The sequence below is a fragment of the Asterias rubens genome, chromosome 15 (genome assembly GCF_902459465.1).
Source record: "Asterias rubens chromosome 15, eAstRub1.3, whole genome shotgun sequence".
Taxonomy (NCBI): Eukaryota; Metazoa; Echinodermata; class Asteroidea; order Forcipulatida; family Asteriidae; genus Asterias; species Asterias rubens.
Window position 1 is genome coordinate 7,850,054 of NC_047076.1, and position 25,128 is coordinate 7,875,181.

Consider the following 25,128-nt stretch of genomic DNA (forward strand, 5'->3'; position numbering starts at 1 on the left):
ACCCTTGTCACACGAAGTTGTGTGCTTTCAGGTGGTCTCGAAATCAAATTCGTGGAAAATTACTTCTTTCTCGAAAACTACTCCACTTCAGAGGGAGCCGTTTCTCACAATGTTTTATACCATCAACCTCTCCCCATTACTCGTCACCAAGTAAGGTTTTATGCTAATAATTATTTTGAGTAATTACCAATAGTGTCCACTGCCTTTAACAGTGGTTGGTGCAGTTTGTGTACATCCGGGAAGCTTTGATCGCCTTGAAAGGCTTTGGTATGCAGTGCCTAGATACATATGTTCTCACTAGCATGATGTAGTCTTCATCACCAACAGTTCATTCAGCATTCATTTGTGTATTGCTAGTCAGGTTTGATCTCTAGTTCCTATATGAAATTGGAGGGAGATTTTTATAGTTTATTTTTAGTGTAAAATCATTGAGTACTTGTGTTCATCCGGCCTTTGGTTTAATTATCAAGTCTTATTTAAAAGTACTATAAATAAACTGTTTTGTTTTTAAAGATTTGTTAACTGTTAATGAATAAATAGAATGTTAAAAGTAAATTAAGCATTCAACTCGTGTCAAAATTAGAATCTGGTGTTTTAGGATCAACTTGTAAAATCATGATTTTCTTCCAGCTAAACAAACTTTGTATGTTGGCAATGTTCAATAAATTGTTTCAGTTAAACTATCGGTTCTGAAGTATTCTTTGCACAGTCTTTCTATGTTGAAATTTTATTTTAATTTTTATTTTAAGGTGATACAGGAACAATAAAGCCCGGTTAATACTTCCTGCGAATGCGAATGCGATGCAAATTTTTATGTGAATTTGACGTCACAACTCCTCTTTCGCCGCGATATTCGCAAGAGAGTTGAGCTCAACTGAACTCAGTGCGAATTTCGTTGTGAATTTGTGACGTCAACATTCGTATTACAAACGCATTCGCAGGAAGTATGGACCGGGCTTAATCCATTTTGAGATATGGGGGACACAATACTAAATATACGACACAATCTGACAATGGGGTAAATCTTTCTAGTAAAACCAAACAGTGCACTCCTAATCATGCCTATACCTTCTACCATACATGCATCTCAAAAAAGAAATTGTGAACATGTACACAACAATGACCTCCAATTGTACAACCATTTTCAGTGTCAATGATTTTGTAATGATTTCATGATGATTTTACGACAACTCTACGTCAATTTGAAGACAATCAAATGCAATGGTGGTTACTTTCATGGGCGGGACATGTTGGTTGATTTGCCCGCAAGTTTACACAGGTAAAAACATTTGTTCTGAATAACAATACCGAGTAAAAATGTTTTGCTTTCTCTCCCATTTTTCTTCTTCATCTTCTTGCTCACCCCAAATTTCCTGCACTGTTTCGCCCGAAAATGTCTACTGACGAGAGCCTTTATATTGTCGAGTAATCTGGAATAAAACACGTCTCGTTCCTGTACGTCGCCTGCTCATTATGATCGGAACACATCTGGTATTGGTACGGTCATCGTACGTCCGTGTACTAATTGCATGGCATTTGGTCCTCAAGATTTTGTTAGGGAAGGGCAGACCATGGAGGAATAAATTCCATGGGCAGACCTACACGTACACATTGGGTAAGCTTTAACAGACTTTTCAGCCTATTTAGTCACATTTTGTCTGTATTATTCCAAGGGCAAACAATTCGGAAATCCGAAGGAGGAAGAACATCATAACACTAGCAGAAATTCCCTTTTAATTAGGGCCCACCATTGGTTGCGATAACGTAACCCTCCTCCTGGCAGCCGTCGGGGAGGGTTACGTTATCGCAACTAAATTAAACTATGTGAACAAAATATGTAAATAAATTCTACTTACACAACAAGCGCTCCTTGCAGACACTCCCAATAACAAACGACATTGAAATTGTTGGAATTCCAGTGAAAATTATGGCATTTTTACTCGCAACTTGACATTTACCGGTGTCCTTTCATCAACTCGAAGAATGAATGATATCGCATTACATTATTTTCAGACGTGCACACTTTCCGCAATTTTTAGCCTCACTGTTATCGTCTGACGATACCTGATTGGACAACCAAACTTTCAGCAAGTCCCATTGATGTTATCTGATTGGACAGCCAATTTTTTGGCATATCACATTGACGTTCTCTGATTGGATGAAAGGGAGTTGGTTGTTATTGCCATTCTTCTTTAGCATTGTCTGATTGGCCAAAACAATCGGCGACCACCTGGTGCATTCTTCCAGCGTTAGACCTATTTGTTGGAATGTTGCAGGTTGGAGTTAAACCGTGTAGTGAGACTGTACGAGTTATTGCGAGCATGGCCTCTGTCCCCGATGGTTTGTGCACCCCTATTATTTTTGAAGTGCGCCCTCTACCTTGCATGAAAGACAATTCTGTTACTGTATCCTTTGAATTGGGAACTTCCCAAGTTCATATCGTTTTCAAATACGATTTTTAGACGTCGTGCGCGCCAGGTTTAGGTGTTGAGACACAACGACTGCAAGAAGACAAAAATGGCCGCCACCCCTCCTGTTTTTGATGTTGATAATTCGTGGGTTCATCTAGCCATGGAGGTAGAATGGAACTGCAAAAATTCTTCGTCAAGAACAATGTACGTATAATATTTATTTTATGATCAAACTTTTCAAATTTGTTGGTGTTGTATTGGTAGTTGGACTAAAAAGAATGTATGCATTTGTCTTTTCCCTCAGCCTAGCCATTCAGACAAAAGGGAGAACTTGACATTGAAGTTATTGGGCACTGGCGGAAAAAGACAGAGGCCCAGCATAATGGTAGTATGACTTCTGTTTCTGACTGCCCCGGGGAAAAAAAAAGATATTGGAAAAACGGGAGACCGTCAAACATGGGCTAGAAAGCTAGATAGGCCATTGGTTCAAATCCAGCCAATGTGGACTTTTCTTTGTTCAACCCCAAATCGTCTTAAATATATTTCATTAAACAAAACAATATAAGATGAAACAGGCCTATAGTGAATCAGTTATTTTGAGTATTTTTGTACTATTATAGTACTTAATTATTTAGTATATATATTGAGTATTTAATTATTAATACTCTTTCGAAATTAATTCGCTCATGAAAAAATGATTAAAAATCTAGCCATGCAACTTATCGAATTCTGTATTCGCAATTAGGTGATTAGGCCTACTATTCGGAAACAATCGTGCCCGATTGTTGCATGGAAATGTCAATAATTATATAGTACTTTTTCAGCATTTAGTGCTCATTTCCAAGCAGTATTTAATTTTTTTTTTATTTCTTCACTTAATTCTTCGTGTTCACACATATAACTGTTGAATCAATCAGAATCCCTCAGTTCCATCTTGAGCCCATCATCACTGACTACTTGTACACCAGGCAAGGCTTCCTGGTACCCGGTCTGATCACGTGAGTCTGAGGTTACAGTTTGCAATGTTTCCGTCTTGAACTCTGGTCGGGTTGTAATGAAGACAATGGTACCCCCAAAGAAAACCATCAGTAGACCGTATATGTTGCCGACAGCACCGGACACAACTCCTTTGGAATATCCCAATCTAAAAAAAGATGACAGAAAAATAAACTGAGGGGCTATGAGGTGTTGCAGACAGCCATACTTGTTTGAACTTAAGAGGAAGCATAAATAAAGAGTGACTTGCGGGTAATTTAAAGTATCTTTTGTGGGAGTGTTGGCTCTGAAAAGAGCGGTGTAGTCTTGACGTTTCGAACAGTATACTTTGCTCGTCTTCAGGAGAAAGCTGGACTATAGGTGGTGTTTGAGCCTTAGCCTAAGTTTGGGAGGGGAAACAATATTGGAAAGCAGTAAGTTGTCTACATATTATGGTATGTGGACCAGCTGGATAGGCCTATACATGTATACGTACGTGTTAACTGTGTTAGGAAAAGCTGGATAGGCCTATACATGTATACGTACGTGTTAACTGTGTTAGGAAAAGCGACATCTATGAGGACAACTTACATCTGATAAATAGCAAGTTCATTCAACCCTGTAAGACAAGAGCCTATGGACAGGGCCAGCATGAAGATTCCAAAGAAAACGTGGATTTGAGGGTAGTGCGCCCTCAGCGGATGGTCCTCACGAAGGAATCGCTCGGCACCATAATAAACACAACCCGCAATAAACTATAACAAGAGACAGAGAACAAGGTTAATGTCACCTTAAATACTACTCAATGATTCTTGCATAAGTTTCATTCTTAAAAATAATTTGCATCTTCATTGACACACCCTAAGAAAAACTGAGTGGCGTAAAACTGAGGGCGTAAAGTGCCACCTTTTTTTTTTTTAACTGAAGAACTGTGAACAATTTTTTCTTCATAATATTCTTGTCTTCTCTACAAAACACTGGTGTGATGTTTCAATTAGACTCAGTCAGATTCAGAACACTTGTATAATAATATTTGCAAATACACAACAAGTAAGTGTCTTTAGTATGTAAACAAAGCCATTGTAACTAACTATTCCAAAGACACATTTTTTACGAATTATTTTCACAGAAATCAAGTTCACCAAATCTTACCTGAGCACAAAACAAAACGACAGTAAGAATTCCAAGCCAGCTGTGCATGGAGTAATGATGCACGTGTACCTTTTCCCCATCCTTGGCAATGGTCGCAGCTCGCAGACCGACAATGACCAGAATAATAATCACTGTGTGAACAGTGGCGTGGATTGCTTTCTGGCCCAGGTATGGGAGCCGACATCGACTGAAGGTCCGGAACGACAAGAGAGCTATAATATAAAGGAACATGGAACACAATTCAAACGTGTGGAAACTTTTAATTATTAAAATAATTATTCACAACTTTTGAGAATAGCATTTACCTACAGACCCCAATGACAGTTAATTCGTAACTTGAATGAAACCCAAACATAACGTTGGGATGTCTTCAAATAAACCCATCTTCAATAGACCTATATATACAGTACTGTAAAGGTTAGTAACAACATGGAGCAATCTAGTTTAATGCTCCATGGTTACAAACAACTAATATTTAGCAATTCGACCAGGTTAAACTGCTGAGCACGCAACGACGGATAGGACCTGTGAATCTTAATATTATTGCAATTGTTAAAAACAAAAGGGCACTAAGGCATTTTCTTTGATAAAGGGCATTCTATGAGGCAAATTTAAACTGTAGCATTTCAAAGGCAATTCGTTGCTTCGGCTGACAGGAAACTGAAATGAGGAAAATGCAGTTTTTGGTACCTTCTCCAAACAGGAACACCAAAGCTGTGGTGAGAAGTAACGGGTGGTATCCACCGGTACCGCCCCATGTAAAACCACCGACGTGATGCTGCAGCCATATAACCATAACAGCCATCATGGTGATACCAAATAATTGGGACATAACAACGAGGGGCCAAAATAAAGAAGCCATCTCAGGGGATGAGTCTGAGGATGGGAAACAAATGCAGATTCAGTTACAAGTCAATGTTATTGTTGATTTTATACTCTGTGAAAGGTCACGAGAAAAAAAGTTGAGAAAAGTGTGTTCACTATTTTCAAACATGAGTTTTGGACGTGCAAGATCAAAACTACCTTGTTTTACTAATTTCTCAAAAACTTCTGCATTTTAAGCGTTATAATAAAGAAAGTTCCCCGCCATTACCATCTTTAAACCACGTATTGTGTGATATGTGATGATTTATATGCGTTTACACTGCCACTGTTCATAATCGCCCATGCAAGCAAATTTTAGGGCGTTAGAATTGACACAATGGGCGTTGTCAAAAGATACCAAAACAAGAATCTTCATTAAAAATAACACCAATGCAAATAGGAAAAATCAGTGTTGCACTCCCTACCCCAGCTATGATGAAATTGTGACAATTTTTGTGCAAAACACACGGTGTTCAACCGCAGCTGTTGCAAGTGTACCTGACTTACCTTTATTGATGACAAGGTCAATGGTTTCGGTAATTGATTCGTCGCTGGCGTTATCTTTTCTTACTTTACACAAACAACCAAAATCTAAAACAAAGACAGATTATTCCGTCAAAACGACAAATTGTTTTTAGAACTTGGGTTGCGGTTGTTTTCCTCTCTCTCGTTGGTTTCTTTTGCTGGACCGACGACGGCGGCGTGTCACAGTTCAGTCACAGAATGAAGAACGAAAACTGAAGTAATATAAATTCAGTTCAACCCGGGTGATCCCCTCCCGATCGATCGCCAAAGTCCAAGGAAACTTGGTAGTTTATTCTTCGCTTATTGTTCTATGAAACAAGTGTGGTGGCAAGAGCACTTCGGGAGTTATTCTTGGTTAATATGTCTTCCATCCCAAAAGAACCGACGAGTAACGACCGGTTACTTCTTCCATGCTTCTTCATTGCCTGATGGCCATATGAGGGAAGTGTTCGCCAAGACCATAGCAAGACAAATACGACCACCCGATTGATCCACAGCAGACAGTGGAACTTCGTGTGATTCGCAGACTTGGAATTAAAGATGTCAAACTGCTGCAGTTTGAAATTGAGGTGAGAAACTCACCACACACTCAAATATAGCTCTCCGAATGATGCTTCATCTTGTACAGTGTATATACAGCAATGTCTTCTCTCATCAAGACGGATAAAATCCCTTCATCCAAGATCCTAATCCCCACTTTTGCCAGGCGGATTACAAGAGATTAGAACCACAGTCCAAAGCTCGGGTTGCCATCAATGGAACGCAACAAAAGAAAAGTCGAGTGTCCGTGTGGGGATTACGCATGGTGGTTTACAACGGAGCGGAAGTATAATGTTTGACTTCGCGGAAAGGAAAAAAAACAAATTACTTCTTGTCAAAACGTCTTGGGCTGCCAGGTCAATATCTTGAGTGTAGACGCAATCTTCCGACAGCTAACTATTGTTTATATAACACAAGTACAAACACGAATGTAGCTTTTAACACATTATTGTTTTATGCTTGAAGTATACCCTTACAAAAGCATATAGACAACTCCATGTCTTGTAAACGCACCGACAACCACTTGTTTTCTGAGATTTTACCACATACCATACCAACAACTCATCGACCAGCCGTTGTTTTTACATGCCGTAGTGGTGTCGCATTTCTCTGGTGTTTCCCTCTTGTTTGACCTCAAGGTCATTGGAAAGGTCATTTCGATTGGAAGATGCAAAACACATGGAAAGCATAATTTAGGATGATCACGTAGAGCACGCTTTGCTCACGGCATTGGTGGAAACATGAGGCCTTTCTTCCGCCCTCCGTGCGCTCAGTAAATTAATACGTGGGAAATGACATACGATGGTAATTTGAATATCGAAAACGCAATAAAGAGTGCAAACTTTGCATGGACACAAAAACAGTACCACTTTTCAACCAATTTTACCATCATTCTTATAGCTCCTAATTCAACCAAGGTTTCTGACCATTTTAGTTGCCGTGCCATTTTAAAACTTCCGTTTGGTCAAAAATATTCAAATCGCATGTTATTGTTACACAATGCCTTTCAGAATAAGATCATGGGTGTGGTGGGGCTTACATGATTAAGGGAAAATATAACAGAAAACGTGAATAAAAACGGTCAGATGTTCCTACATTGGTGAAAGCAAATTAAGCCCTGTGCCATTACACAAGAACATCTCACAAAAGCGCATACCATACCCATATTTGTTCCCATACTTGCAAAAAGCACTGTTGACACCAAGTAATGGTCATTCTTTGGCATTCTCACTTGGTATCCCAACATATGCATTAAATAACAAATCTGTGGAAATTTGGGCTCAATAGGTCATCAAAGTTGCAAGAAGAGTAATGACAGAAAAAACACACTTGTTGCACACATTTGTGCGCTCATCAGATGTCCAATAAAAGGCTTCAGGCCTGAAGTCTTTTGAGTGAGAAATTACCGCTTTCTCAAAAACTACCAACAGCTCGTTACCAAATAAGTTTTTGTGCCAACAATTATTACCTTGAGTAATTATCAAAAGTGTCAAGTCACAAGTACAGAAGTCAGACCTCCCCTAACCTCTTCTAGATTCCCAGAACCAGGGCCTAATTTTATAAATCATGTAAGCACAAAAATGTGCTTAGCATGAAATTTCTTCCTTGGTAAAAACTGGACCACCATCCAAATTTCTATTTGTTGCATATTGCTTGATACTGGTTTTCAGCTGTTGTTTGCTTATCCTGAAAATCACATGGCAATTTGGTTGGTAATCCTGTTTTTATCAAGGAAGACATTTCATGCTAAGCAAATTTTTGTGCTTACAAGCTTTATGAAATGGGGCCCTGATCACAATGGAGACACAATGTTGGGGGGGGGGGGGGGTGATGAGCACCAAATGACATTTAAAAAATTAAATTATACGAGGGGATGTAATGAATACAATCATCCAAGCATATAAACAATACATGTACAATATGTTTAATCAACTGTGTGTGTTATTCAAATTCTCTTGTGTAATTTATTTTACCCAACTTGTTTTCTCCGTACACTTTTTCTGATTTTTATAATACGGATACACTAGAAGAAGTTACCAACTTCAGTAGCTTCAAAAGATTACATCAAAATCTGCTCACCAATGTCATGACTCATTTTTAATTAATGTATTATAATTAATCCTTTTATACGATCACAAATGTTTTGGCATTGATATTATTGTACTCAATTTCATGGCTCTAATTTAACTGCAATGTGAACAATTGGCACTCAGTACCAGAGGTACTTATAACGGAAGCATGTTTCACAGGTTAGCCAGAATTATTGTACCACTTAGCATTTTGCTTACACAGCCAGCAGTAGCTAGCGCAGAGATTGGTAATGGCAAGGACAACATTATGCAGTAAGCAGTGCAATGAAATTGTGCAATTCTTCTGCAAGTTGAATGCTAAAATTCACAAAGTTTGTAGGAATACCACTATCTTTGTTGAATCTTCTTTGAACCAAAGCAACATGTTCATGTACATTTGTTTTAATAAATATAACTGACAGATACCAGTAACAGCTATCTTCATTTATATTTTGACCAAACTTTCCAAAAAATTTCAGAAAATAGCACTAAATAAACCAATAGGAAACATTCATAGTTGAAATTTGTGTTAAATTCCACCACACTCTTAATCCTTGTCAGGTTCCCTTTGCAGTCAATGACAATGGTAGTACTAGTTCTTATTTCAAGAAACTGATTAACTGAAGCCCATAGGAGTTGCATTGAACTAGTTTTTCATTGATGATGTACGCAAGAAAAGTTACACAATTGAACTAAGGTTTGTGTTCTTAAAAGACTACGGTCTTCTCAGAAATACATACCTTTATAACATAAGAAATGCTCTAGAAAGATAAAATTTCTTGGTTTTGGTAAAAACACTTATGCCAGATTTGAAGCCAGAAGTTGTCAAACTGGGAGCATGGAGCAGAAACGCACATGTCTGACACAATGATTGTGCAGATTATAACATTGGCCTTTGCTAACAGGCAACATATTCGCACAACCCTCAGGTCTAAAGCTACCCACAATCTACCCCAACGTCTGCTCGTTCTCTTTAGGTGATGTTTGGTCATGTAATGGTCTATAAGCAAAGATGGTAGGCAATTACTGTATCAACTGTCGGCCATTAAAATCCTCTTGCAACAGTATTATGAATGGAGTTTAATATCACTATGTATTTATATCAACTACTTCCAGAATTTCTTGATGGACATGTTCTTCTCAGAATCTTTCTGCATCACCTGTTAAAGAAATCAAACAAAAAACTCATTACATTTAAGTTGAAAACTTATCATTTTCTAAACATCTATCTTTTTCTGCAAAAGATTCACATTCATTCATTCATTCATTCATTCAGTCGATGCGGAGCATCGGATGATGGCCCTCCAAACACGTTGGTCCTCCATTGCTGTACGTAGCTCTTCCCGACGCAGTCCAGAGTCCCGGCACAAGGTGTCCACATAGGTGGTTTGCGGTCTACCTCGGGAACAGTGACCTTGAGTAGGGGCCCAAAGCACAAGCTTGCTCGCTGCCAGCTCATCATGTCTGAGACAGTGACCTGCTAGTCTCAGCCTTCTTGCCCTAATCTTGGTGCTAACTCTCGGCAGCCCACCGTAGAGCTCCAGGTTTGTGACATGCCTCTCCCAATGAATCTGTTTAACAGAGCGAAGCATTCTCGTATAGCAGCCGTCCAGTCTCTTTTCTAGACGACTGGCTAGTGTCCAGGACTCACATCCATAAAGCAGTACTGATTCCACAGTGGCAGTAAAGAACTTCACCTTCAGGGACTGGGACATCTGACTTGACCATATGTTCTTCATGGAGTTAAGTGCCTTCCAGGCAAGAGCGATACGACACTTCACATCTTTCTCGGTGTCATTAACCCACGAGCCCAAGTATTTGAAATCTGCTACCCGGTTCAGCTCGGAACTGACGGTTGTCTGTAAGGGGGTGGTAGTGTTGCTGTTAAATATCATGTACTTTGTCTTCCTGGTGTTGAGAAATAGCCCCACTCTGGCACATTCGGTCTCTGTTCTTTGCAGAATCAGTTGAGCCTGCTCAATCTCATCAGATATCAGAACGATGTCATCTGCGAAATCAAGGTCTGTGATCGTGACTGGAGCCACTCGTCTGCTCCTCCTCCTGTCAATGGTGAAGCCAAGCTCCTCCTCTCGCCCATCAATTGCCCGTCTGAGTGCATAGTCTAGCACCACAATGAAGAGATATGGTGCCAGAGTATCACCCTGTAACACCCCTGCTGATATTGGGAACTCGTGTGTTTCTCCATCTGGTGATATTACCTTAGCTCTGGTGTTGTTGTAACTGTCGCTGATTGCATCCACGAGCTTAGCCGGGATACCATATGCCCTCAGGATATTAATCATCTTGCCACGATGCACTGAATCAAAAGCCTTCTTAAAATCAATGAAGGTCATCACGGCTGGTAGGTTGTTGGATTTTACCCCTTCGATTATCCTCCTTAGGGCAAGGATCTGTGCTACTGTTGATCTTTTCTGCCTGAAACCGTTCTGGTTGATTCTTAGATGTGGATCCAGGGCGGGTCTTATCCTGTTCAGAATCATCCTGTTGAACGTCTTTGCGACAACCGAGCTGAGACTAATTCCCCTGTAGTTGTCCACACTGCTAAAGGCTCCTGATTTATGTATTGGAATGATGTTGAGCAGGGACCATTGCTGTGGTTTCTCTCTCCTGTTTAATGCTGCATTACAAAGCTGCAGAATGATCTCATCGAGGTCGCAGAGTTTTATTACCTCAGCTGGTATCCCATCCGGTCCACCGCTTTTGCCAAGTCTTATAGAAAGCTTCGCCCTCCTATACTCGTTCATGGTGAAAGAGGCATCATCAATAGGTAGGCTTTCAAACACTGAAGAGATCTCATGTTCTTCATCCAGCACTTGTGGCGGGTTTCCCAGGAGCTGGCTAAAGTGATTGTACCAGGTATGCACCCTGTCTGCTGGCGATGCTCCCTCCACTTGACCTGCATTAATCGCTCGTCTGCCTGACACTTCACACATGTATTAAATCAGATAAATGTTGATAATTTTTAGTGCAAAGGGAAACCTATAATGGGTTAAAGAAAAACAAATATGACTGAGTAGAAAGTTTACCTTAGCTACAGCCATTTCAAAATCTTCTTGCGTCACGTGAACTCGTCTTTCTCGGAGGGCATACATACCAGCTTCGGTGCAAACGCCCTGGACAAGAAAAACCCCCAAAACAATACCCATTAAATAATTATTCCTGGATCATGACAAAAACAGGAGCTGTTTCTCAGGGGTAAAAATAAAATACAAACATTTGAATTAAAAGATCTGACCCAATATACGAAAGCCTGATTATGAAAGAAAGACCAGATTGGCGGCTACAGCTATTGCTATAATTTCCATTACGTACATTTACAGACGCACAACTTTTTTCTTGCTTTAAAAAATAAGACATTTCCCTTACAGCCATTGGACACAGTATTGTCCAAAGGTCCACACGTCGTGTATCACTACTGATATAAAAAAAAAAACTGTGAAAATTTAGGCTCAATCGGTCATTGGAGTCGGGAGAAAATAACGGGGAAAACCGACCCTTGTTTCCGCACGTTTCGCCGTGTCATGACATGTGTTTAAAATAAATCCGTAATTGTTGACAACGAGAATTGATAATTATTTTAATGTTTTCTCGAAAAGTAAAGCATTTCATGGAATAATGTTTCATCAGAAGTCTTTCACCATTACCTTCTGTAAACCTGTAAGTTATTTGTAAATATGTGAGGGTTTTTTTCTGTGCTGAAAGTGTATAATGGCTTTAAAGACCAACACATATGCCCTGCTGAGATTAATCTCATTCTTCATAAGTTACCCTTCGGAAAATATTTATTGTTTTGCAGTGATAATGACATTGACATTTTAGTCTAGGATACCAAAACACAATTGGCTTACAGGGAATCCCAAGACCAATCCACACACTAAGTTTGGAGATGGTATGCCAAGTCCTTTCTTGTGTAATCTCCCAGACAATGATTGCACACACGGACACCTTATGTATGGCAATTAGAGGGTACTTCCCGGACACCTTATGTATGGCAATTAGAGGGTACTTCCATTGTTCTTTTATTCACTTTTCTGAAGAAATCAGAAGAAGGAAATAATTGTCGGTAGAATTGTTCAAATGTACAAAGTACCCAGACAGTTGCATGTGTAAGGGCACAAAGACGTAGGCCTGCACAAAAGGACAAGACAAGCACTGTATCCCCGTTCAGCATCACCGCGAGGCACAATAACCCAAATCCTGATGACACGATCTCTTACCTTGACTTCAGCCCCTGATGCACCAGGCATGAGCTCGGCAATCTTCCTCAGGTTGATACCTCGAGTCAGGTTCATCTTCCTGGAGTGGATTTTGAGGATGTCAAGACGAGCTTCCTCGTTGGGTGGCGGGAATTCAATCTTCCTGTCGATGCGGCCGGGGCGGAGGAGGGCGGAGTCAAGGATGTCTATTCGGTTGGTTGCCATAATGACCTGGGAAGGCAAATTAAACAAATATGAAAACCAAAAAATGGTGGTGATATAAAAAGTGCACAAAATATCAAATCATTTTGACTTCTACATAGAAAATTTATGGTATAGATTTGCAGTGAGATCATGCTACTAATCTGTTTTTAATAGTGTGTGGATCTCAAAACAAATTTATACTTTTTGCAACACGCAGCACAATTACACACACCTTCCCTGTTTACTCATTTTGGGTAGTCAAAATGTACGTAGAGGAATTAACAATTAAATGACAGAAATGGTAGGCGTGCTTTGTGCAGCTGAACAGTATACTCTGTCTGTTGACTGGAATTTGTTAATAATACATGGACCAGCTTTTCCCATAAAAGATGTTAACTACATTCACACATGCATTCAGACCCTTTTAATTGGCAAATGCCATAGAGTTGTGCACTAGGCAGATGCACAAATGCCTGTAAGGGTCTTGTCAAACAGGGCAATTTATAGGCAACCAGTTCTAGGCATTCTCCAAAAGGACAGATAGTCACATTTGAATGGTCACATATTTGTAAGATGATGTTTGAGGATTGTAAGATGATGTTTGTGCTACCAAAGTGGTCCCGTAGCATGCACTGCAGTTGGTTGCCTCCAAGTTGCCTGTAAAATTTGCAATTTGTAAAATGTGACAAGGCCTTTAAAGGAACATTACAAAACTGGTTTTGCTAACAAAACAGTTGCTGGCAGTGTAAGTACTTTATGTAATCCACCATATACATAAACTGACAAACCTGTAGAAGTTTGAGATCGATCGACCATCTGCATCACGAGAAATTAGTGAAAAACCGATTACACCTTTTGCATGACATTGATGCAAACAAAAAAAATGAATAAAACGCTCACTGAGCGATAAACTCCAAACGCAAAGTTAAATTGTTTATTTCTCATCAAATATAACATTTCAGGCAGAAATATTTCAAGGGATGTTTTCTACTATCATCATCATTAAACCGTGTAGGTTTGATGTAAATTTGTGATCTTCACGATTTTGTTTTCTTACCAAGTCTGTAACGTTCCTTTAGAGTTAAGAGTTATGTATAAAAACTCAACCTGAACTTTGCTCAAGTAGCATTTCTACCCTACCTTGATATTCTTGGTAGCTTCAAATCCATCCAGCTGGTTGAGCAGCTCCAACATAGTACGTTGAACTTCGCTGTCTCCACCCGAGCTACCCTCGATACGTGTCGACCCAATGGAGTCAATCTCATCCATGAAGATGATGGACGGGGCATGCTCTCTGGCAATGCAAGATTATTATTATTATAATGGTTCATTTAAAATCAAATTCAATAAAAACAGCTTGAAGGCTGATACATCATGAATTAACATAATATACTAAAATTTGAATAAATGGAATAAGCCACTTTATTTAAAAAGATGGACAAGATTATTGGATATTACAGTCGTCGATTTCACCAAACTCTTCCTAACTTTAATCTTAGGACTTAGGACGACGAGTTCAGTTCCGTATCCAAAGACGTAGGACGGGTAACTCAAATTGGATAAGTCCTAATGTTTTGTGAAATCGGCTGCAGGTGACTCAAATTGTGAAAGGTTTTCATCCAAAGTTGGAGGTACTTCTGGGTAAACCTAATTTCAACTGAACAGGGAGCTTTAGTTTCACATCCAACCAGTGACAATTTTAGACAATACCAATTTGGAATTACTTGTGAATCTTGAATTGCTCAATAGGCCTGGGCGAATTATTCGAATATCCGGTTAATGGCGAATAGGTTTTCCTATCGGTAACCGCGAATGCCTTTTTTTTCTTAACCGGATATCCGCAATGGGCGCGAATACCTATTTATAAACCGGATAGTTCTGTAATTACAACCAAGTAACCGGATATTCTTTAATATCCGAATATCCGCGGACGTCGGGCGACAACTGAAAGGAATGTTTTGTCTGAATCCTTATGAAACTTCTATTAAAAACAGCATAAATTAAGTATTTAACTATGCTCACCTCCGTGAAGAGTTAAAACAAGGAAATTTCTGACGTAATTTGTTCAAAGATTACGAAAGTTTTCCTTCACGTAGAGTCAATCACGATCAAAAGAAAAAGCAAATCGCCATCTTTAAATTAGATCCGGTTATTTTTATGAATGAACCGAGTGACTGTCTAAAACTAATATCAATCCGCCCATAGGATCTCATTCACAAACGAACAGCGCCCTCTAGCGGCCAAAAATAATAATAATAATAATAATATATATATATATATAATTTTTTTTTAATAAACCTATTCGAATATCCGGTTAATTTCGGATAGTTGGCCAGCGGTATCCGAATACCAAAATTTCACTATTCGCCCAGCACTATTGCTCAAGTACTTATGCCCAAGGTTCAGGTACGGCTGTGGACATTAGCCACCACGATAACAATGAAGACTTAGACTTTTCAGCATTCCAGCCATAGCCAACATCAAAGCTATTTATTCAGACATGGCCTTTACCTTGCCATGACGAAGAGTTCTCTGACCATCCTGGAGCCTTCACCAATGAATTTCTGCACCAGTTCCGAACCAGAGACGCGGATGAACGTACATTCTGTGTGGTGAGCCACTGCCCGAGCTAGTAGAGTTTTACCCGTACCAGGAGGCCCATACAGCAAAACACCCTGAGGGGGAAGACACAATGACAAGAAAGGATTGTATTGTCCAAATTCACACAAAGTTATCACATATACATCTTGGTTGCTCCAATTTAGGAGTCAGATTCCTAATATAATAACACTGTTCAGTGAACATATTAGGCAATGTATGGATGGTTAAACCTGCATTCTTAACATAACATTTGATGCCCACTGGACTCTGGTTAGCCCAATTCTGTTGTGCTTTGCTAATTTTTGTGCTTGAGCTTTGTACTTTTCAAAATTCTGCAAAGTATGGTAACCTCAACGTCCAAAAGTTTGGATTCTGGTAATATGGAGCGTGGCCTTCTGTTAAGAGTGGGCGGCTTGTAAGCACAGTAAAGACCCATCAAATGTAGTAAAATCTTAAGATGAACTATATAAAGAATACTTGGGGTGTTGGGATATAGAACTATTTGTTGAACTATCTGCAGCTGCTCCACTGCTTTTTCCCATGTGCGTGTAATGTTTTGCTATTTTCTCTTACTTGTATGTTTTTTGTGAAGTGCTTTATGTAGCTTGAAAGGCGCTACACAGTTTTATTATTATTATTATTATTATTAGGGAGGTTAAGCTGCACGTTACGCAAGCAAATACATATACGTCAGAAAATGGTGTTGTTTCTAGGTGACGTTAACATTTAGGGCTTAATGCATGCTCACTGACGACGTTTGGATTTGGATGTTACTTTACACTCGCCTGGAGGGGCTATGTACCAGATGTGAAAAATAGTACGTTCATGTATGCTTAAAACACGAGATTTTAAGAACATAATTTTCTGCGTATTTGCTCGCGTAATGTGCAGCTAATCCTCCCTATTATTAATTTGTTTGTAAACTTACTTTTGGTTGTGCAATGCCGAGAGCATCAAAAAGCTCTGGGTGCTTAACGGGAAGTTCAATGACCTCTTTGATTTCCTTGATCTGTTTGTCCAGACCTCCGACCATCTCGTAGGTAGAGTCTGGTACCTTCTCTACCATCATTAGACTGACTAATGGATCAACCTGGGAGTCAGGAAAACAGACAGTGGAAAATCTATCAGTGTCATGTTACCAGTGTCAGGCAGCAAAGTGAACTGCGTGAAACGGAACACTTGTGTAAGTGGCACTTTGCAAGTTAAGTAGTTTAAATTGCCTAGTTATCTCCTAAAAAAGATGAACCAGGGGCCGATTTCACAAAGCAATAAAATTCATCGCAAGACAAATTTTCAGTATCACCATAGAGATTTGTATTGTGACATCACACTTTACTTAGCAACTACGATTGATTTGAAGTTACGATCAATTTGAGACCTTTGTGAAATTGGCCCCAGGCGTGTTTGCTACGTTGACACTCAACAGTCATGTGTTGGAAGACTTTCCTTTATTTTTTTTTAAAAGAAATTTTACTGTTGTCAACTATAACAGTAAGTTGCAAACTCAAGATTTTAGGCCAACAAGATTTGTTGTTGTGCAAGTACTCAAGTATTAAAATTCCTCTATGGTTTTGAATGATAGATAAACTACGGCAGCCTGCAATAGAAATCAAGGGGTAAATGCATCTACACAGTTTAGTTCTGTGCATAGTTGTGCCACCCTACACAACCTTTGAGTGGTTTATCAAAGGGTTGGTCAACTCACTGGAAAATTTCACTAACAGTAGGAGGGCTAAATATTTTGTCAAAACAAATCAAAATTTAACAGACAATAGAACCTTACCTTGTTGGGTAGAATTTTGTGAAGTGTGTGACTGTCATTACGGAGTGCTACCCTGCAGTTTGGCTGAACATCATTTATATCAATGGCTTTGTCAATATCAACAACAAATTTACCCTCTGGGTGAACCTGAAGAAAGAAGTGGAAAAAAAGAAAACAACATAATCAAATGACAGGGTGGGATTCGAACCAACGACCTTTGCCAATCTAGAGCAGATGTCTAGCACTAGACCAACTAGATTGCCCCGTAGCTAGAGACAGTTTGAATCATAGCATTGGGTTCCACACAATTTAATAGATGTAAAATTTGCATCAGGTATCATGCATGTTTAACATCTGTTAAAATGACAGGTACTCACTCTGAGCCAGGGCTTGAATTTCAAAGAAAATCTCAAGAAGACCACAGCTTTAGGGGTACTTCTATGGGGAAAATGTAAGTTTGTATCGGAACCTTGCACAGGGCACCACATCAATTGCTGGATGCTGTTGGTTATTTTGAGGCCTGAATTACAGGACTCTGGATCTGTTGGTATTTCAAACTTTACATTGTTGCAGTGTGGCACTGGCATACATCGTAGATGAATACATGTGATTTTGAAATAAAGGAGCTTTTTTTATTTTGAAATTATTCAGTGTTTATAAGGGACATACCAAATACTGGATTCGAAGGTCTACCCAGGCCTGGAATTACAAGATGGCTTCTGCTGGCCTTGATGCCCCTTCTCAAAAGTTTCCCATAGACTTTAAGACTTTCCTTTGCAAAATTAAAATGGCCGTGCCCTTAAGATGAATCTTCAAGGCCTGCCTACCTTTACTAGAACTTTCTTCTTGTCCATGGCTTTGACTACCTCTCCCACATGGGATCCTTGCTCCTGAAGAAGTTGTAACTCCTCCCGCAACATCCGCACTAATAAAAAACAAAGAGGATTCTTCTGAAGAATTCTTTAACGATAACTCTATTACATATAAACTGTGGGGTGGGTTTCAGGGGTCATTCTTTGAGGCAGGACGGCTTTGTAGAGGTGCTGGTCACCTGTTCCTCCTCGCCACTCACTGGCTTGGTATTTTAAAGCTATTTTGACCCATTGTTTCTTTATGTATCGTCTTGTATATTTTTATGCCAGTGGTAAGTCTAATAAAATAAAATAAATAAAATAACTAAATAAACGGGGGTGAGAGTTACTGCTGATGAAAAAGCCAAAACTGGGATCCAGATCGATCTCACATGTAGGGGTACATTGAAATGATGGCATTTCCTACTTTTAGTAACCCCAGGGGTGGATTTCACAAAGAGTTAAGACTAGTCTTCTCTAGTTAGGACAAGTTACTCGTCCTAACTTAGGACTATCCATACGTTTTTCATGTCTTCTAGGACTAGTCCTAAGTTAGGACTAGTCCTAACTCTTTGTGAAATCGACCCCTGGAGTTATAGATTCCAAGGAGCTTTTGAGAAGATAATCCTCAGCACTAGAGAAGATAATCCTCAGCACTAGAGAAGTAGATCAAAGAGCCTGACTTTATTTAATTCAGTGAAAGTACAGCATTTTTGTTTACCAGGCAGACATGTTAATATCTGAATTCTTAGATTTCTCATCCCTGAAATAAGTTGGGGTTGTCTTTCATTCTCGTATTTGTTTTATATATCGTGCATTTAAATTGCATAATAGCATATTATGTGCCAGACTGCTTTGCAAACTAGTAGAAACTCTGCTTACCTTTTGCATTTAATTCATTACGTTGAGCTTCTAATCTCCGCAGGTTCTGTCCTTTTTCTGTTACAACCATCTATGATGAAGCAAAGAAGGAAAGAAGATAATTCCTCAAATGATTTTGTATTTAGTTTTTGATTTCATCTTGTTTTTACCTGGTTAGCCCAATCAGGTTTCAACAACAATTGTTATTGGTAATGTTTTACAATACAAGTTTGCCCTAACCAAAACTAAAATGGCACTTTTGCTATGGGGTAACAAGAAGAAAACATTTAAGATGAAAATAAAGTAAGTGAACACTCTATCAAAAAAATTAATTGTTGGACTCTGATGATGGTGATATGCCTGCTCCCATAATCAGTTTACTAGTGCAGTCCTTAGTCCAACACCATACAGGTACCTAAAGCCATTGGACAATTTCGGGACAGAACAAAAAAATAAGTTCACAGATTTACAAATAACTTACAGGGTTTACAGAAGGTAATGGTGAAAGACTTCTCTTGAAATAGCTTTCCATGAAATGCTTTACTTTTTGAGAAAACATTAAAACAATTTTTAATTCTCGATATCGAGAAATACGATTTATTGTAAACACATGTCATGACACGACGAAACATGCGGAAACAAGTGTGGGTTTTCCCGTTATTTTCTCCCGACTCCGATGACCGATTCAGCCTAAATTTTCACAGGTGTGTTATTTTATATATAAGTTGTGATACACGAAGTGTAGGCCTTTGGACAATACTTTTTACAGAAAGTGTCCAATGGCTTTATCAGAGTGTTGGACTCTGATTATGTTGGTACCTCTGACCATATAACGCATAGTCAGTTCACCAGTGCAGTCCTTGGTTCAACAGAATAAAATATGTCATACAGTTTAAGTTTAATGTGTAAACTCAGCACCCAAACAGTTGTTGGGCTCTGATAAAGTAGGATGATATGATTGACTGAATTTTGACGGATTTTGAAAAAGTTGGGTATGGCTGACGTAATAATGAAAGGACAATTTGTTTTGAAATGTCATGTTGCACAAACAAGTTTGCCCTTAACTTTTTCAGTGACTAGGACGAGTTAGCCTTTCATTTCACTGGTCCGTCAAATGTTGCCCTTCATAATCAAATCAAACATAGATGTTTTTTTAACACTGAAGAACTAGCCAGCCACATCACTTTGGAGTGATTTTGACTGGTCCATTTGGCAGGGGTGAGAGTCATTACTACCGAAAAAGTCTGAAACTTGGATACCAACTCAAAGATATGTTGAAATGATGCAATTTCTACCCCTAGGGTTATAGATTCCAAGGAGCTTTTGGAAACAGTATCCACAGCACTAGAGAAAGAGACCAATGAGCAGGATTCTTTATGTGTGGACAAAATATTGTCCGTTTCTTAACCAGGCCGACATAAAGAGCCTGAATTCAGCCAAAAGTCTGAACGATTTCATCCCTGATTTGGCCACTGGTAAGAGAGAACATTGCACAATATTGTTTTTTTAGTCACCTGTAGTTCATCTATTTTTGTCAAGTAGTATTTTCTGATTCCATCTCCTTTTGGTCCATCTCCTTTGGCTCCGGTGTCAACCTCCATCTGAAATTAAACAAACAAAGACTCAAGAGTACATGAACAGAACAAAAACATTCAGTTGTAAAACCTGTAACTTAAAGCTAGTTGCGATAGCGTAATCCTCCTCAAAGCATGTGATTAACATTTGTAACTGTCAAAGATCAGTATTCAAACTTTGTGTGACCCAACAAATACATGAAATACCAGTTAATATGAAGGTTTAACAATCAATCAATCATCAAAGTCTATAAAAAAAAACACCATAGAAAAAATCCATCACTGTTCCCAAACAATAGATTTTGGAATAATAATAACAATAATTTGGGGGGGCTAATCGTCCTTACTCGCAGCTTGAGGTGAATTGCGAAGGACGCGGCTACAACGTGTTCCAGAAGCAGGCATGCAAGGGCGCATTCAGCTGCCAGCCACATCAACCCATTATGACCACGGAGCACAGCCAAGATCGAAAGTGTTTGATTTTTTCCTGAGGGAGGAAAACCGGATAGTCTGGAAAACCCTTGTGGCACAGCAGAGAACCAACGCACAACTCAACTCACATATGGCCCCGACCGGGAATCGAACCGGGGTCACCTTGGTGAGAGGCGAGCGCTTTACGTACAAGCCAACCGTGCCACCAGAATCAACAAAGCTATTGTTTTACTCATATCTGAAAAAATATTGCAACAATATATTTCAGGCAAAATCTGTTTCCCGAGTTTTCTACCATAACCACCTTTTTACAACCTTTTTACAACATTTGATACATGTATGTAAAAATCCCAATTGTACAGTATTCGCCACATTCATTAAGAGAAGAGTAAACTCATTTCAATTCCCTAATTTAACTTTCATTAAACACACCATAAAACAAACCTTCTGATGAACAAATGTGGCAGTCACTCAGCAGATCCTTGGTAAATTATATTGATTCTTTAACTTACTTTTAAAACTTGTAATTTTAACACTAAATTTGGGTCTACAAACCAAACCAAAATGCAGTCTTAATTATGAAAAAAATATTGTTTTATATTTCTGTATTATAAATTCTAACCAAATAATTCTTTCTTCTGTTTGCCTACTTTTAATTGTGTTCTCAACATGCATAAAAATAAAATAATAAACGAAACAAATTAACAAAAAGTAAAACAAAAGTTCGTTAATTCTTATAATTCTGATTCTGAAATTAAATTTAAAAACACCACGCACAAATTCTCGCACAATTTACTGATGGCATGTTTATCCCCAAAATGCATTGCGTGGTATAAATACTACAGTTGACAGACTAGATGGTAACACTAATAAAAAGAGCAGCGAGTTAGATGCGGATGAAAATCCATGTTCATGTTGTAAAAACACGACGAGTGACAAAGCAAAAACAAGAATCGCCACCTTCTTCACTGAAAACGATAGTTTACGTAGTGAATAAATATGACTTAAAAGGCAATTTTATAACTAACCACCCTCATATATTATAGTAGGGATGGCAACCAGAATTTCAATGTTTGTTCTATAGCTTTGAAATGTGGCTAGTATGAAAGAATTCAGTAAATGGAGTTATTTGGTGGTTGTTTGAAGAAAATCGGTCAAGGGGTTCCAGAGTTGTGGTTATTTAGTGTCAAGTTCAGAGTCGTGGTCGTTGCCTAGCAACTAAAGTAAACAACAAACAAACAAATAACAATTTTAATAAAATCCTAATTAACAAATTAGACTTTTTAGTTACACAAAACTGAAATATTCTGGTTCCAGGCAAAAAGTGTTATGAGAACTGAAGAAAAAAACCAATTTGATTGCGTGGATTTTGAATTAACAGACCTCAAAAATGGACTCAAAGTCCCCAGGGATTACTCAAAGTGCATATCTTGATCTTTCGTATAAACAAATAAACAATGAATAAACAACAGTTCTCAGAAGAGCATATCTCAAAAAGTAATTGACTGGCCACCTTCATTTTTGGACTAGGGGTAGAAAAGTGGGATGCATTTGAGGTTACTTAATGACAACTAAAAATTCCCATGAACTTAATTATTGTTATTTTTGAAAATATGCAAATTAGGCCTACTTACCCGTGTAATCTGACTCCCCGCTGAGATAAACAAACAGCGAATATACCTTGCATTTTCAAAAGTGCATATCTCTAAAAGGAAATCTCTAACCAGCTTCATATTTGGACAAGGGATAGAAAAGGGAGATGCCATTAAGGTTTTTAAACAACAATAACAAAATTCCCTTATCTAAATAATTTTTTTTCTTGTTCAAAATATGCAAATCATGCTAATTATCTGTATTTTGACACCTGCCAGATATAATGAATTAACTCGTGTTTTCAAAAGCGCATAGCTCAAAAAGTAAATATCTGATCACCTTCATTTTTGGACAAGGATTAGAAAAGTAAGATGCCTTTAAGGTTATTAAACAACAAAAACATAATTCTCATTATCTTAATTATTGTTATTTTTCAAAATATGCAAATTGAGCCTAATTGCCCGTAATTTGACACCTGCTGTGTAAAACTAATAAATAATGTCGCATTTTCAAAAGTGCATATCTCAAAAAGTAAACATCTCACCCCCTTCATTTTTGGACAAGGAATAGAAAAGTGAGATGCCTTCAAGGTTATTGCACAGCAAGAACAAAATTCCCATAACCCCAACTATTGTTGTTTTTCAAAATTTGCAAATTATGCCTAATTGTTTGAAATTTGACACCTGCATGTCTAGATAAACTATGAAGCAATGATGCAACCTTTGGGAAAATATGTAGTAAATTTTAAGATCTTAATGAAATAAAAGTGAAATAAATTCAAAGACTGAACTGTGTTTGCTTGTCTCTTTCATTAAACATTATGCAAATTTTAGATTTAATAATTTTACAAGAATGTTGTACCACCACCAAGTTTTACATGACCATTTGAAAGACTGGATGCCCCAAGACTCTTCCAAATGGACCATATGCGCAACTTGGTGGTCATTTATTTGTTCATGCCACTACACTATCACACCAAAACTAGTTTCACAAAAGTCAAATATTTAATTGTGAAAAATGTCAAGAAGAGGTAAATAACACAACAAAGTTAATGTTAAATTCAACTTCTCAAAAGGTCAATATTTAAAATAATGTGAAAATTTCAAAAACACAGCTATATCAACATCATACATGAACACAACAGAGTAAATGTTAAAATGAACAACTTCTCAAAATGTAAAAAATGTCAAACAACAAAGATAAATAACAGAGTAAATGTTTAATTGAAAGATAACAATAAAACTTAATAATATTTAGTCAAAAATCAAGTAACAAAGCTAAGTTGCAGAATAAAATGTGTGAAATTGGAGATTAGAAAGTTTGCAATTTAAACTGCTGAATATGGATCACCGAAATCCGAAGAAAAAAAAACAATTTTGACGGACGAAAAACAAGTTCAATTTCTTTTTTACGAAAATAATGTGAATATTCTTTGTCAACAAACAAAAGTTCTCTCTAAAAAGTTCAAATTTCCCGCAAATATTCTGCACTTTGATCAATAAACACTTGCAATTCTCAATACACGTCCGCTCTTCACGAATGAATAATGGAGTGTAAACAAATATAAGACCCACGCGGCGCAGTAACTGCCATTTTGCAGCTTCATTGCGCAAGTCTGGTTTCGGCGCGATGACGTCACCATGTACACTGCGCTGTAGTGGGATTTATGAATGACTCTTTACGAGAGGTCAAAACTAGACATCTAGCTCTGTACACAACCTTGCAACCGAATAGCTACAGATTCTTGAGCGACCCCTCATGGAAAAGGCGCTGTAGCTGAAAACCGCCTCGTTCCTCAACTTAGCTACGGCCACCATTTTGTAGAATAGAACACGGTCTTTCGTTTGGTATGCGTCGCGATGGTGAGCTAAGTCGCGATCGTTAAAATCCCCTTCAACAAACATTTTAACATTGTTTCAATAGTTTAAGATTAATTATGGCAAAGTGGACTTAGCCATAATTAAAAAGCCTAACATCTAAGCTTCATTTTAAGGGGTATTTCGATATTTTTGGACGTATTTACGGCCGTACGACAGCCCAAAGAAAAACTTCATCACGCATGGCAATTCAGGGACAAGAAATGAACTGCGCGCTGACGGGGTGCGAATTAACGAAAAGTACGGATTTTTTCTTCTCTTTTCTCGGAAAGTAAATTTCTAATTATTCTAACATTTTGTCAAGTACTAGAAAACGAATTTCTCAAAAGTTTTACATTATTAACATACTTTTATTCTACACCATTTCGTAAAAAAAAATTTTTGGAACTGAAATATGACACCGTCGCAAATTAAAACTTCGTCAAATTGTTCGCCAGTCACGTGACCGGGCGACGTCCCTAATTATAGCTCATTTTTACAGTATTCATATGCCATTTATTAGGAGTTCATCGTGTATGCATAATAGAAGAAAATACCAAAAATTCACTTAGTTTTGTATTCTTCATTACTTACGTCTGTGGTCGCCATGTTGTATTTTGCAGTTTGCAATGCATTCTGGG

The 25,128-nt window shown here is 38.3% G+C and overlaps 2 protein-coding genes across 2 annotated transcripts; both read right to left on the minus strand.

Annotated features, from left to right (window-relative positions):
* Positions 1-504: 504 nt before the first annotated feature.
* Positions 505-7,003, minus strand: LOC117300365 (cytochrome b561-like). Its single transcript, XM_033784139.1, has 5 exons — positions 5,910-7,003; positions 5,229-5,414; positions 4,539-4,750; positions 3,978-4,141; positions 505-3,555 (listed from the first exon to the last, which is right to left on the minus strand). The coding sequence occupies exons 2-5, from the start codon at positions 5,398-5,400 to the stop codon at positions 3,321-3,323; spliced, it is 783 nt and encodes a 260-aa protein (XP_033640030.1). The 5' UTR covers positions 5,401-5,414; positions 5,910-7,003; the 3' UTR covers positions 505-3,320.
* Positions 7,004-8,368: 1,365 nt separating this feature from the next.
* Positions 8,369-25,108, minus strand: LOC117299932 (26S proteasome regulatory subunit 8). Its single transcript, XM_033783538.1, has 11 exons — positions 25,082-25,108; positions 20,547-20,633; positions 19,054-19,123; positions 18,148-18,245; positions 17,342-17,467; positions 16,487-16,648; positions 15,469-15,632; positions 14,098-14,251; positions 12,775-12,984; positions 11,584-11,670; positions 8,369-9,696 (listed from the first exon to the last, which is right to left on the minus strand). The coding sequence occupies exons 1-11, from the start codon at positions 25,094-25,096 to the stop codon at positions 9,643-9,645; spliced, it is 1,227 nt and encodes a 408-aa protein (XP_033639429.1). The 5' UTR covers positions 25,097-25,108; the 3' UTR covers positions 8,369-9,642.
* Positions 25,109-25,128: the final 20 nt, after the last annotated feature.

Bases quoted from the DNA above. Each gene is read 5' to 3' on its own strand.
- LOC117300365 (XM_033784139.1), bottom strand. From the start codon at position 5,400: ATGGCTTCTTTATTTTGGCCCCTCGTTGTTATGTCCCAATTATTTGGT. The intron at 4,751-5,228 runs GTACCAAAAACT...TTTATATTATAG, and splicing joins GGTGTTCCTGTTTGGAGAAG to CTCTCTTGTCGTTCCGGACC. The intron at 3,556-3,977 runs GTAAGTTGTCCT...ATCTTTTTTTAG, and splicing joins GAACTTGCTATTTATCAGAT to ATTGGGATATTCCAAAGGAG.
- LOC117299932 (XM_033783538.1), bottom strand. The intron at 18,246-19,053 runs GTAAGCAGAGTT...GTTTTTTATTAG, and splicing joins TAATGAATTAAATGCAAAAG to TGCGGATGTTGCGGGAGGAG. The intron at 15,633-16,486 runs GTAAGTTTACAA...CTTCCCCCTCAG, and splicing joins TCGGCATTGCACAACCAAAA to GGTGTTTTGCTGTATGGGCC.